Here is a 13,657-nt window from a genome sequence, read left to right on the forward strand (position 1 = left end):
CATTTCTGGATAGGGCTGAGCTCAGAGTTTCTTGCCTTGGAAAATCGCGCTGTTAAGACACTGATGCCCTTTGCAACCACGTACCTATGTGAGAGTGGACAGACTGTGTGTGGAAAATGATTTATGTGCATCCTTTCAAGCACACCCACAATTTTTGATGAACAAATAAGGTTTTATATGTAAGATGCCTAAATAAAGAGAAAAATTATTGATTATTATTATATTATTATTTGTGCCCTGGTCCGATAAGAGCTCTCTCACTTCCCACGAGCCGGGTTGTGACAAAAACTCACACTCATTCTTATGTTTAATAAATGTATTGTATAGTGTGTGTGTGGCAGGCTTACAATGGTGCTAGCAGCTGGAGGTTGAATGTTTGAAGGGGTACAGGACTATAAAAAGTTTGGGAACCACTGGTGTAGACTAACCATCTTGGGGACCAGAGGTTGAGACACTGGTTGGATGGAGGCCAAACTGTGTCATTTCAGTAGTCAGCTCATTGAGAATAGTATTATGAGGGAACCGTATCTGATAGTTTAGTGAGACTATTAACACACCAATAAATATGCAAATTAGGAGTCTGGTCCAAGCCTGGAAAGGATTGGTTGTAACTTGATTAGCCAAGACCCAGACATTTGAATCACTGCCTTCTATGCCCAAATAAAAAAAATATTGTGTGCACATGCTCTCCTTCATCAGAGGAACTGCGTATGTCCTCTTGACGTCTGTCTGGCCTGACATGCATACCTTCATTATCTGCTACTGTTTCCCAACCCTCAGCGCCCTTGCCCCTCACTTGCCTATTTCTGGACAATGAGGCTGTCACTGGAAGAGATAACGGAGCAAACCAGCTCACTGCGGCATTCTGCTCTCTGGACAGGACCAACCCCTACTGTCTGACTCTCACCAATACTGGTCTTTCTTGATCCGAGATTCTTCCTACTCTGCCTTCTACCGCTTTCATTGATCTAAGAGGTAGGTACAATTTAAGAGCTCTGAGAGGAGGCCTGAAGAGTGCCAACCTTTATATTTTTGGAGGGATCTGTAACCAACTGTCCTGACTTTTTTATAATCTGTAACCAGCCTTTTCATTTCTTGAGGATAACTCTGCCTATGTCTTCTAGTCTAGAGGCTTGTGTTTTGCGGAGGCCTATTGAGGACCACTGTTCATCATGGGTTCTGTGCGGTGTACACCACCTGTCCCACTCCCCACAAACCTACCTGTCCTAGAGGCCAAAGTAGATAACTTGACTCACAAGTTGGATGAGCTCCTCTCCAGACAAATAGGTTCCTGCTCCGTCTGCTCCACCTGCAGTCTGCACAGCGGCCAGCCAGAGGCAACAGAAAGGCAGCTTGTGGCCCAGTCCAGGCTGCTAGAGAACTTTGAGAGGAAGATCGGTGAGATGCAGAGGACCTTAGATGCCCTGGCCAAAGGTAACGTTCAATCGGTCTGAAATGACACACGGAAGGATTGTATTGTTTTTGACAAGCTAAGTTTGACTGAGCTCACTACAGGATTGACCCATGGTTTAGTGTTTCAATGTCTCAACCAATACTGTGTATCTGCATTAAAGTTTCAAACTGCATTTCAAAGGAGATGAATAACTGTGAAGTGGACATGAATTACAATGATTTTGCTCACACAATGTTGATGTTACAACAACGTCCATGCTACTGTGAAGATGACAAAGGCTTGTAGGAATTGTGTCCAATTTCCTTTGAGGATAATTCTGTTTTGTCTTGTAAATGAGGTCTGGAGCAAAGGAACCCCCACCCCTGCCAGGAAGCTTCCCCAGCCCCACCCATTGAGCCATCACCTAGGACAGTATATCTGCCAGCCAGGACCTCACTAGTCACTTCTAAGGTACTTTGAGTCTGTTTCCTCATTGTGTGAATGGTTGTGTATACACTGCATTGTCTTTTTCCATGTTGATACATGTCAACATGGTAAACATGTATATCTAAATGACAAAACATAAAGCAACCGTTTTAGTCTGTCTGGTGCTATGTTCTCTCATGGTCAGGATGAGATCCCGGATCAGTTGGAGACAAACAGACAGCAGGATAAGACACAACACACTCCTACCACCCCAGCAAAGAAAGGTAACAATTCATACTCAATGAGCTCTAGACCAAATGTAGGTGACCATAATCCAGGGTGGATTCAATTGGTGTGTTATTTGATAGAGACAGATGCAAAGAAAACATTGACACGGCTGGCAGTAGCAGTTTTCCCATCAATGGCGCACACTCAAAAGATTTTGACTCAAACAAGGACCACAGTGACGAAGAACCAAGTGGTGACATCCATCGAGGCGTCACTTAGGACAGCATCTCTGCCAGTCAGTGATTCATTAAGCACTGAAAAGGTACTCTTATAATATGTTTCTTCATTGTGTGAGTGGTTTTGTGTATACATTGCATGGATATGTGTCTACTCCATATCTCTAATTGGCAAAACATAAAACAAGCCTTTTAGTTGATGATTGGTCAGTGGCACACCTTGTGAGATGCTCAAGCTGCCTCTGTTTCTCTCATGCTCAGGCTGAGACCCAGAATCAGTTTGAGACGAACAGACACCAGGAAACAAAGCAACAGACTCCTATCGCTCCTGCAAAGAAAGGTAACTCACTTCCATTTTAGTGGTATGACTATAGTCATGTCATACTCTGTGAGCTCAAGACCTACATTTGGCTAGATTGAGCTGACCAACATTCATGGATTTGATTTGTGTTTATGAGTTATATGATAGATAGGAACACAGAGAAAGCATTGCCAGATGAATGGATAGACATACAGTTGAAGTCGGAAGTTTACCTTAAGCCACCTTAGCCAAATACATTTAAACTCAGTTTTTCACAATTCCTGACATTTAATCCTAGTAAAAATTCCCTGTTTTAGGTCAGTTAGGATCACCACTTTATTTTAAGAATGTGAAATGTCAGAATAATAGTAGAGAGAATGATTTATTTCAGCTTTTATTTCTTTCATCACATTCCCAGTGGGTCGGAAGTTTACATACACTCAATTAATATTTGGTAGCATTGCCATTAAATTGTTTAACTTGGGTCAAACATTTCGAGTAGCCTTCCACAAGCTTCCCACAATAAGTTGGGTGAATTTTGTCCCATTCCTCCTGACAGAGCTTTTTCAGTTCTGCCCACAAATTTTCTATGGGATTGAGGTCAGGGCTTTGTGATGGCCACTCCAATACCTTGACTTTGTTGTCCTTAAGCCATTTTGCAACAACTTTGGAAGTATGCTTGGGGTCATTGTCTATTTGGAAGACCCATTTGCGACCAAGCTTTAACTTCCTGACTGATGTCTTGAGATGTTGCTTCAATATATCCACATAATTTTCCTCCCTCATGATGCCATTTATTTTTTGAAGTGCCCCAGTCCCTCCTGCAGCAAAGCACCCCCACAACATGATGCTGCCACCCCTGTGCTTCACGGTTGGGAGGGTGTTCTTCAGCTTGCAAGCATACCGCTTTTTCCTCCAACCATAACGATGGTCATTATGGCCAAATTGTTCTATTTTTGTTTCATCAGACCAGAAAACATTTCTCCAAAAAGTATGATCTTTGTCCCCATGTGCAGTTGCAAACCGTAGTCTGGCTTTTTTATGGTGGTTTTGGAGCAGTGGCTTCTTCCTTGCTGAGCAGCCTTTCAGCTTATGTCGATATAGGACTCATTTTACTGTGGATATAGATACTTTGTAACCGTTTCCTTCAGCATCTTCACAAGGTCCTTCGCTGTTGTTCTGGGATTGATTTGCACTTTTCGCACCAAAGTACGTTCATCTCGAGGAGACAGATCGCGTGGTCCCATGGTGTTTATACTTGCGTAATTTTGTTTGTACAGATGAACGTGGTACCTTCAGGCGTTTGGAAATTGCTCCCAAGGATGAACCAGACTTGTGGAGGTCTACAATTTGTTTTCTGAGTTCTTGGCTGACTTCTTTTGATTTTCCCATGATGTCAAGCAAGGAGGCACTGAGTTTGAATGTAGGCCTTGAAATTCATCCCCAGGTACACCACCAATTGACTCAAATGATGTAAATTTGTCTATCAGAAGCTTCTAAAGCCATGACATAATTTTCTGGAATTTTCCAAGCTGTTTAAAGGCACAGTCAACTTAGTGTATGTAAACTTTTGACCCACTGGAATTGTGATACAGTGAATTATAAGTGAAATAATCTGTCTGTAAACAAATGTTGGAAAAAATATTTGTGTCATGCACAAAGTAGATGTCCTAACCGACTTGCCAAAACTATAGTTTGTTAACAAGAAAATGTGGAGTGGTTGAAAAATGAGTTTTAATGACTCCAACCTAAGTGTATGTAAACTTCAGACTATAACTATAACTTAATTAAGAGGTGTCTGCTGGTATGGGAGCAGAGCAAAGAGAATGTGTTGGAGAGCAGTGGATTGGAGGGAACCAGCAGGGGGTCAGAGGTCAACCAATGGCAGCAGATTCCCACAGACAGAGTGAAACTGAAAGGGGTGGGATGAGAGAGGTTCCAGCTGTAGCGGTTGTCCCATTAATGGCGGACACTCCAAAGACTGAGACGAGGACCACAGTGACGGAGAACCAAGCAGCTGCTCCATCAAGTCCCGCCCCCGCACCACAAAAGCCGTCTGGGTTGGCTGTCCTTATGCCAACCGTGGAGAGCTCCTCCCTTAGACAAGTGCACAGCTGTCCAGAGTCCTTGCAGAGGTAAAGGCGCTTACTCATCATCTAACATACATACTAATAAAAATGATAAATGATTGGATATCATATCTACATGTGAAAAACTCAACACATCCACCACCAATTTGAATCACATTGCTTTCCACCATACAAATTATAAATGCTACTCTGCTCTGCTCTGATTGTGCTGGCCTTCTTTCTGGTTCAGGCTCCAGAGCTCAAGGCCCAAGCCCCAGTATGTCTGCCCTGCCCGTGGACCGGCTGTTGCGAAGACCTGCAGTGTGTTGGGAGGGGCTAGTCCAGTTGCAGCCAGTGGAATACAGATCATAGTAGTCCCTACTACAGCAGAAAGGACCCGGCCCAAGTCCCATACCAAAACTTGCCATAAGGTCATAGGTGAATGTTGACTTCCGTGCACAAAAAGCCTTAGTGTGTTTGAGAATTTTGGGATTAGTATGCTATTATACAGAAACGTGTACTGACATTGCGCTAATGAGTGTTGCCCTCCCAATCTCTCTCTCTCTATCTATCTCTCAGATGACGTTCCCCCCCAGCCAGCTCCTTTCCTTCACCGCTGTGTGTCGTTGCGATCCAACCCCCCATCTGACACCTTCGTCATCCACACCAGAGAGGTGCTGGGGAGGTAAACTGACATCTGTAGCCTACTGGTCTGGAATAGTGGTAGAACTAGTAATCTCCCAGATGTTATCTAATAGCTATTGGGTTTGTGTGTTAATGAGTTAAGAAAAACATATTTTTCCCTCAGCGGACGCTTTGGCAAGGTGCACAAATGCACTGAAAAATCCTCTGGACTAAAGCTCGCAGCTAAGATAATCAACACACGAACTGCTAAAGAAAAGGTGAGTGAGTGAGTGAGTGAGGTACATATTTTTATGTTCACATACACATTTGCCTGTGTTGTTCTCTCAGGAAAGGGCAAATAACGAGGTGCAGGCAATGAACCAGCTGAGTCATCCCAACATCCTCCAGCTCTATGATGCCTTTGAGACCAAGCACCAGCTGGTGTTAATTCTGGAATAGTAAGTGGCTACTATTCCTTCATATTCCACTCTGCTATTCAGTGTCATTGGTTAGCAAGATCTCCATTACACTGTAGTGCTTCCAAACATTCTACAAATCATTTAACAGGGATCAATAAATTAACAATTAATTAATATACTTTAATGATCTCCTGAGGGGGGATTTGGTTTGCTGGCAGCAGACACTAAAGTACAAAGTACAGACACTCAGAGACAGATATGGAACACTGAATCACCACAAATATGCATACATTATTAAAACAAAGACAAAGTGCATTACATACAGTATACCTCAATCAAAAGTACACAATGGAAAGGGGAGAAAGGTGCAGTGGAGTTGGTCAACCTGATGTCTGTGTGTGGCAGTGTTGAAGGCGGGGAGCTGTTTGACAGGATTGTGGATGAGAGCGCACCACTGACCGAGGTGGACGCCATGGTGTTTGTCAAGCAGATCTGTGAAGGGGTCAGCTACATGCATCAGATGTACGTCCTCCACCTCGACCTGAAAGTGAGTATGGTGGACTGGATGTGCATTCCAGATTTCAAGGCTCACCACCGTCACAAATGCCAAGCACATTTTAATTGCCACTTGAAGCACAGCGTGGTCAGTCTCACCATAACTCAGAGGCATCCATATGTGTGTTGTTGTAAGAAAAGTAATCAATGGTTAATTTATCCAAATGAATTTGCACACTCCAATGTTCACAGCCGGAGAATATCCTTTGTGTGAATCGAACTGGCCATCAGGTGAAGATTATCGACTTTGGGCTGGCAAGAAGGTAATGCCTCTCTTCAGCTGTGGGTGTGACTTTGGGGGATTTATTGTGAGCACTGGTAGCAGCTCTCTCAAAAAGAACCTTGAAAATACATTTTCTTTCTTCCTCGGAATCAGATACAGGCCTCGGGAGAAGCTCAGAGTCAATTTTGGAACCCCTGAATTTCTGGCCCCAGAGGTGGTCAACTTTGATTTTGTGTCCTTTCCCACAGACATGTGGACCTTAGGGGTCGTCACTTATATGCTGTGAGTCTAAAATATCAGCCTCATATTCCCTAACATCTAAGTTAAAGCGTAAGTTGTATGGGGCAAATTTACTTCCACGTAAGTAACATTTTTACTTCGTGTCCCATTGACATCAATGCATGACTAAGTAAAAATGTGACTTAAGTGGAAGTTAGGATTCACCCCCCCCATGTCCCTACCATGCATGCTCTTTCATTGTGACCTGTTTCCCTGTGTATGTGCATGCGGCACTTCCTTCCTCTCATCCTCCGCAGTCTAAGTGGCCTTTCACCCTTCCTGGGTGATGATGAGAGCCAGACCCTCAACAACGTCCTCTCTGCCAACTGTTCTTTTGAGGACGAGGCCTTTGAGCACATCTCAGCTGAGGCTAAGGACTTTATCTCCCACCTTCTGGTCAAGGAGAGGGGGTGAGGGCCAAAGCTTAAATAATAATCATAACACTCATGATTGTGATGATTATTACAGTTTATTAGTTATACTTCTACCCTGTTCCCTGTTTGGCCAGAGGGCGAATGAGTGCTTTACAGTGTCTAAGACATCCGTGGCTCAACAACATTGCAGAGAAGGCCAAGGGCAGCAATATAGTACTGAAGTCCCAGGTCCTGCTGAAGAAATACCTGGCCAAGAAACTATGGAAGGTCAGTCCAACAGATTTCCTCCACCACACAGTGTGGTTCATTTAGTTGGTTTTGTAGTTGGAAGACACATTGTTCACATTATGGTAGTTTTATCCTCTTTGCACTGCAATCAGCTGTTTCATGTCAATTGTTTCCGGCCAACCATTGTTGATGAGACGCATCCAACCTTACTGCCCTGCTCACTATGTTGTAAACGTGCTTCTGTGCTTGTTCACAGAAAAACTACATTGCGATAGCGGCAGCCAACAGATTCAAGAAGATCAGCAGCGGTGGGGAACTGACCTCTCTGGATACGGAGACGGATACAGTACCTATAGCAACGTAACAATGTCACCCATTAATACAGTACCTACACTGCCGCCTTACAATGTCACCCCCTGTGAAATCTGTACTGACCTACGCTGGACAAACTGCATACTTGTAAAGACCTCCCACATAATCAGTCAGAGAAGGTACTCTTGTCATGGTCTGTCTGTGTAAACAAAACAGGACACAGTGTGTGAATAAATAGTGGCTACACAACATAATTTCACTCATAAAATGAGCAGCAATTTTGTACTTTGATATTTTTATTTTCTTGTGTGGAAATGTATGGAAGCGGATTCATGCCAAAAGATATGACACTACATCTATAAAGGAAATAGTTCAAGTGATTTTTTATACGTAACCTTTATTTAACTAGGCAAGTCAGTTAAGAACAAATTCTTATTTACAATGACGGCCTACGACAGCCAAACTCGGACGGTGCTGGGCCAATTGTGTCCCTATGGGACTCCCATTCACAGTCGGATGTGATACAGCCTGGATTCGAACCAGTGACGCCTCAAACACTGAGATGCAGTGCCTTAGACCGCTGCGCCACTCAAGAGCCCTAATAACAAAATAACGAGAAACCAATCCAATCTAATATGTACTTTATTGTTTACATTCATACAATAAGAAAATGCTTCAAAGATAATATTATAAGAGCAGTTCAGCAATTCTTGTTTTGTATCTTCTTCTATAGGGTGATGGAACAAACAGCTAGAGCCTTGTCCTAAGAGCTAACGAGGATGTGATGCCTGCATACTAGTAACGCTTCCAGCTAATTTTACTACAGGCAACAATGCAATTGAATTAAATGGAATCCTCATTCAATACAATATGATGGGAACTTAACTATTGGGCATAACATCCTTTCGTCAATATGCTAAGCTAACCTCAATTCAAATCTATTACTATAAAGTGTGCATTCGTTGAACTGACAAAAATAAACTCTACACAAATGTTTTCTCTGCAATTACAAGTTGCTCTTTTCTGAGGTAGTCAAAGGACGCGTTCCAGGCTGACTACATTTCAGACAGTTGCATTGCATCAACCAATGGTTGCGTGCTACTTAATTGACTGCGCAGTCGGGCCTCAGATTGCTATATCATATGATGTGGTTAGGTGATATGTTATAACACCTATCCAGGTGTTGTGAGATTTGGCAGGCGTCTGCAATGTAGTCTGTCTAAAACGCTGCCAACAAGTATACAATCATCATGGGCGTGAAGGAACTGATCTTTACATATCAGGAAAGGATACAATACATAAGTACTGGTAAAAGAGACAACAATGTTCAAGGAGGAGAGATGTTATTCCGTACTGATTGTTAATTTTTACATAACAGTTACCTCCACGCCAAGAAAGAAACGGGTACTGTAATAGGATAAGATAGAGGTAGAGAGTTTATGGGTCAATCAATGTCACTGTCTGTTGTATCTAAACAAAACAAGCAATTTGATTAATAAAATCTACATTTTCACTTTAGATCTAATGGCACAAGTTAGAGCCAAAGTAACTAGGAAAGAGATTAAAATGATATACCCTAACCCCAAAGGACAGAGTTCTGTATTAATCTGTTCATCTAGGAGAGCATGTTGTTGAGGTAAAAGGAACAAAACATTTCATAAGACATCAATTCTATCCTTTCATAGTGTCTTAAGTGCTTAAACCCAGTCAATAGAGTAGACACCCAAGAGGCACAACAGTAGCATTTTTTAAAGACATCGGTGCAACATTTCACTGAATAAAGGAGACAGTCAATGATATGCAGTAATATGAAACCCATTTCAGTAACACCCTCTAAAGCAGTGTTTGACAAACCTCTCCTCGAGTACCCCCTGCCATTCCACTTATTTGGTATATTCCAGAACAAGCACAGTTGATTGAACTGGTCAACTAATAATCAAGCTCTTGATTACTTGAATCAGGTGTGCTAATACTGTCTGGAACAGACCAAATAATTGGAATGGGGGTCCTGGATAGAGGTTTGGGAAACTGCTTTAAAGGAACATAAAAATCAAACATCTCTAGTTTTTGTATAAATAAGCAGAACATGATAACACAAGTACACTTTTACGTAAACTGCTGTTAAATATCTAACATGACCATTGTCAGACAAGTGACTAACATTATTGGAAAACAAGATGAGTGGCAGGTGTCATGTAGCACTTATGTCCACATTGTATAGACCTTATGCGGTCTTTTCTGAACAAAGTGCAACCATTTGGCCTATTTCTAACAGGTTTCAATAAAACAACATTTTGGTTGCTAAAACACACTTTCTATTCTCCTTCTGCTCATGTTTCTTATTATCGGATGAGGTAATACTGATGAAGTGGTTCTTTGTGTTCAACATCATCATAACAAAAACTATTGCTACTGAAAGCTTAATTAGCATCATTAAAAAAATACAATTCCCATTTTTTTTCCATAAAAAAAATAAATGCAAGCACATTGGATGCCTATATGTATCACTCGTATATTCAAGACTTTCTAGACACTCGTCCTTTATGGGAGGCTTTATTCAAGAATATTTGGAGTGTCCCTTGGCCTGGTGCTGGGGTCACGTGGGTCACATGGTATCAGGCTGCTCACTGTTGAAAGGTCTGGTAGTAGCGAGGTAGGGAGGTGGAAGTGCTCATTCCAGGATTGCTGAACCCCTGAGGTAGCTGGTTGTTGTTGTGGTTGTGGGCTCCGGGGCCCTGGGATGCGTGAAGTTGTGGGGGCTGCAGGAAGGTGAGACCTCCTGGGGCCTGATAGGGTAGGGGGCTGGAGGAGGAGGGCGGCACAGTGGAGGTGGAGGTAGACGGGTAGCCCATCACCAGACCTCCCATACTCATATGAGCACTGTAGGGAGGCAGGCTGAACGGCAAGAAGCCCAGAAGAGGACCCAGGTCCATGTTAGCAGCGCATGACAGCTCGGCTGAGGAGAGAGCGGGGCTCCTGGACAGAAGGTGGGGGTCCCCGGCCACTGGGCCACCCTGGGTTTCTGAAAGCACTTCCCTCTGAGGGGAGGCGGAGGAGGAGGTAGAGGAGGAGGCTGTGGTCAGGTGTGGGGGCAGCCCGCTCTGCAGGTCCATTAGGAAGCTCTCCATGTCAGTGCGGGGATATGAGGTAGATCCATGCTGATACCTGGCCATGTGGCCATAAGGCTGCTGTTGCTGCTGGGGGAGGTGGTGGTGGGGATGGGGAGAGGGGCCTGGCATGTTGAGGCCCACCCCCATGGCTGTGGGCAGGGAGCCCTGCATGAGGGAGTGGTGTTGGTGGCCCATGCCTGGATTGGACATGGTCTGCAGGGGGTAACTGCTGTACATGTCAATGGGGAAGGCCTCTACATGCTCCTTGGAGGAGGGTCCATTGTCGCATTGCACCGGACTTGTCTCCTCCTTTACGGGCCCAGGTGTGGTGGGGGCTGGTGTGGGGGTGGTGGTTGTGGGCTCCTGGATGTGGCTCTTCTTCAGGTGGCGCGTTAGATGGTCCCTGCGACCAAATCGCTGGGCGCAGCGCGGGCACAGAAAGTCACGGCGGCCCGTGTGCACCACCGCGTGACGCCGCACATCCTTGCGAGTGTAGAAGCGCCGGTCGCAGCGCTCGCACGAATACTTCCTCTCCCTGACGGTGGCGGTGACCTCCAGGGGCGGAAGCCTGTCGGTGTGGCTCCCTAGCTGCTCCAGCAGGGCAGGCGCCCCCTCTTGGCAATGGAGCTCTTCAGGGATGGTGGCGCTGGAGGCAGGGGCGTGGGCGGCCAGCAGGTGGCGCCGGTAGCCCAACTGAGTGCTGTACTGTTTGCCACACTCCTGGCAGTGGAACACCTGCCTGTTGGCGTCGTGGGCCTGCAGGTGGCTCTTCAGGTGCTCCTTCTGTTGGAACATGCTCTAGCAGAGGGAACGGCGCTGGGTCTTCTGCAGAGGGCGACGGGCCATAAGCATGAGCAGACGGACAAAACACTCATGGGGTATTTTAAGAGAGGACCTTCAAACTTGACACCATTGGCTGCACCGTTAATGGAGAGTAGGGTGTTGAATGCTGCTGAATGCTGCTAGTGGAGTGTTTCGTATTCTCTCCAGGTGAGGGTCTGTCCGCCTGTCTCCCTTTCCAGTACGAGCTTCTATTAGATGGGGGGGTTCTGCAGCAGCAGCTGCCATAGCAACCCAATAGGGCCTGGGCAAAGAGAGCAGAGTCACTCACTCAGCTGCTAAGGCTCAGACTAGATATGGGTGAGCATCCCTGAGCTTGTGTGAGTTTTATGTTGTTGTGTGTGTTTGTGTGTATGTGTGCGTGTCTCCACAGGGTAATTCTTGGGTAAGGCCCAAAGTTGTGTGCTTCTTCTTCCTGTCTCATCCAGCCACACGAGCCAGAGGACCGGTTGAACGTGAGTGGCAATTTTGCATGACCACAGTCCTATAAAGAAGCACAAGGTTAAGATCAGCCTACAGTTGTTGTGTGATGAAATTACCAGGGTCAAGCTGGTGCCGGACACACCCCATGTATAGCACCCATCCAAAGCGATGCACTTTACATTATTTTACCCTATACCTGTGTAATAACCATAGCTATACATCATTGGTAGTAACACTTTTATTACATAGAACTTTAGTCATTACTTTGTAAAGTAATGGAGTTGAGGTGTTTTTGTGATTACACATGTGAAATAAGGAAAACTTTAACAATACTGTAATATAAAAAAATATATATTACTTGGCTTTTTAAGTTGAAGATTTACTATGGTTAGGCTAATTGTGCAAGTGCTGCAGATCAATATTCATCAAGTGAAACCTGGGGTGGCATGATATGAGCATTGTATTCTATATTAGAAAATTATCCTTTTTACATCATTTGATGGGGCAACTGTACAAAAGACACTCTGATCTGAGCAATGTAAAGCAAGGTATGCGAGTTTCACTTGGAAACGAATCAAGAGTCTATATACAACGAACATATGGTTCATCATCAACTCGCGGTGATCAGCATGTATATGAAGTCAAAAACACACAAAAACGTATTCGCGTAGTAACTTACAAACACAAAGTAAATTAACTTAACTCAATAAATGGACTCGTGTAATTCATGAGCAATGCTTGAAAAATAATGAATGGGGAAACGTAATACGAAAATAATGACGTGTTGATAACATTCAAAAATATATTTTTTAAACGTTTGTATTCTGAAAATGTGATGAGCGCTAACAAAACAGTTATGTTTTTCTTAATTACATAAAGTAATGAAAATAAATATACATATTGCACTACTATTTGAAAAGTGCTAAAGAAATTCAGCAAGTTCATGTCACCGAATTTGATCGGTATGAGTAGATTTTTACTATCAGCCTGGCAGGCGTATATTTGGGACGTTTCCGTTGAAAATTGGCGTAAACGTACCTTTAAAACTTTCGCGATTCGGTTATTGGTCCTTTTCTCTCAGATGTTTTGTAAAACTATTTTTCCAATTTTTTWAAGATTTATTCTTTTCGGGGCCTGGGTTTTTCCTCGGCGGCGCTGGAGTTGCAGAGCGCTTGCATTATGGGAGTGTGACGTCAGACACACCACTTTTTGACAAACTTTTGTAGGGGTTGCTAACTAAATAAGGTTCACCAACACTGTGCGACCTAGTATGCAATACTTCATATTAAACCTTAAGACACGGGACAATATTTTAAAACTTGGAAAAGATAATTCCATAACATCATTGCATATACTCATTTTTTCTGTAGAAAAGTAAAACTGTTGAATTGAAGGTGTTGTACGCCCAAAAAACAAGAGGATGGCCATATGGACCCCACATCATGACACTATATAAGAAGAGAGGATGATGGAGGTAGCGAACTCACTTAAGACGGGTATGAGGAGAAGATCCTCATCGTCTTTTCCATCAGATTTTCTGGTCATAATCTGGTTCTGGTTCTGGTCAGGTCTCAGGATGACCAAAAATCCTAAAGTAACCTTAATCCATGTTTCAAA

General features: G+C 43.8%; 2 protein-coding genes across 4 annotated transcripts; one reads left to right on the forward strand and one right to left on the reverse strand.

Moving 5' to 3' along the window:
* Window positions 1–649: 649 nt before the first annotated feature.
* mylk2 (myosin light chain kinase 2) lies at window positions 650–7,926 on the forward strand. 3 transcript variants are annotated; one of them, XM_024005070.3, is made up of 17 exons: window positions 650–975; window positions 1,125–1,434; window positions 1,752–1,864; window positions 2,025–2,103; window positions 2,188–2,369; window positions 2,545–2,623; window positions 4,377–4,719; window positions 4,904–5,091; window positions 5,233–5,338; window positions 5,462–5,555; window positions 5,626–5,735; window positions 6,102–6,243; window positions 6,444–6,514; window positions 6,628–6,756; window positions 7,011–7,163; window positions 7,262–7,394; window positions 7,612–7,926. In XM_024005070.3, the coding sequence occupies exons 2-17, from the start codon at window positions 1,173–1,175 to the stop codon at window positions 7,717–7,719; spliced, it is 2,292 nt and encodes a 763-aa protein (XP_023860838.1). In that variant the 5' UTR covers window positions 650–975; window positions 1,125–1,172; the 3' UTR covers window positions 7,720–7,926. The 3 variants fall into 3 exon arrangements, with proteins under 3 accessions (XP_023860838.1, XP_023860839.1, XP_023860840.1); XM_024005071.3 differs by having other exon boundaries at window positions 652–975; window positions 4,401–4,719; XM_024005072.3 differs by having other exon boundaries at window positions 653–975; window positions 1,316–1,434.
* Window positions 7,927–8,291: 365 nt separating this feature from the next.
* LOC111977015 (zinc finger protein PLAGL2) lies at window positions 8,292–13,206 on the reverse strand. Its single transcript, XM_024006261.2, has 2 exons — window positions 13,079–13,206; window positions 8,292–12,101 (listed from the first exon to the last, which is right to left on the reverse strand). The coding sequence occupies exon 2, from the start codon at window positions 11,570–11,572 to the stop codon at window positions 10,292–10,294; it is 1,281 nt and encodes a 426-aa protein (XP_023862029.1). The 5' UTR covers window positions 11,573–12,101; window positions 13,079–13,206; the 3' UTR covers window positions 8,292–10,291.
* Window positions 13,207–13,657: the final 451 nt, after the last annotated feature.

Source organism: Salvelinus sp. IW2-2015, linkage group LG17 (genome assembly GCF_002910315.2).
Source record: "Salvelinus sp. IW2-2015 linkage group LG17, ASM291031v2, whole genome shotgun sequence".
In the NCBI taxonomy this organism is placed as follows: domain Eukaryota; kingdom Metazoa; phylum Chordata; class Actinopteri; order Salmoniformes; family Salmonidae; genus Salvelinus; species Salvelinus sp. IW2-2015.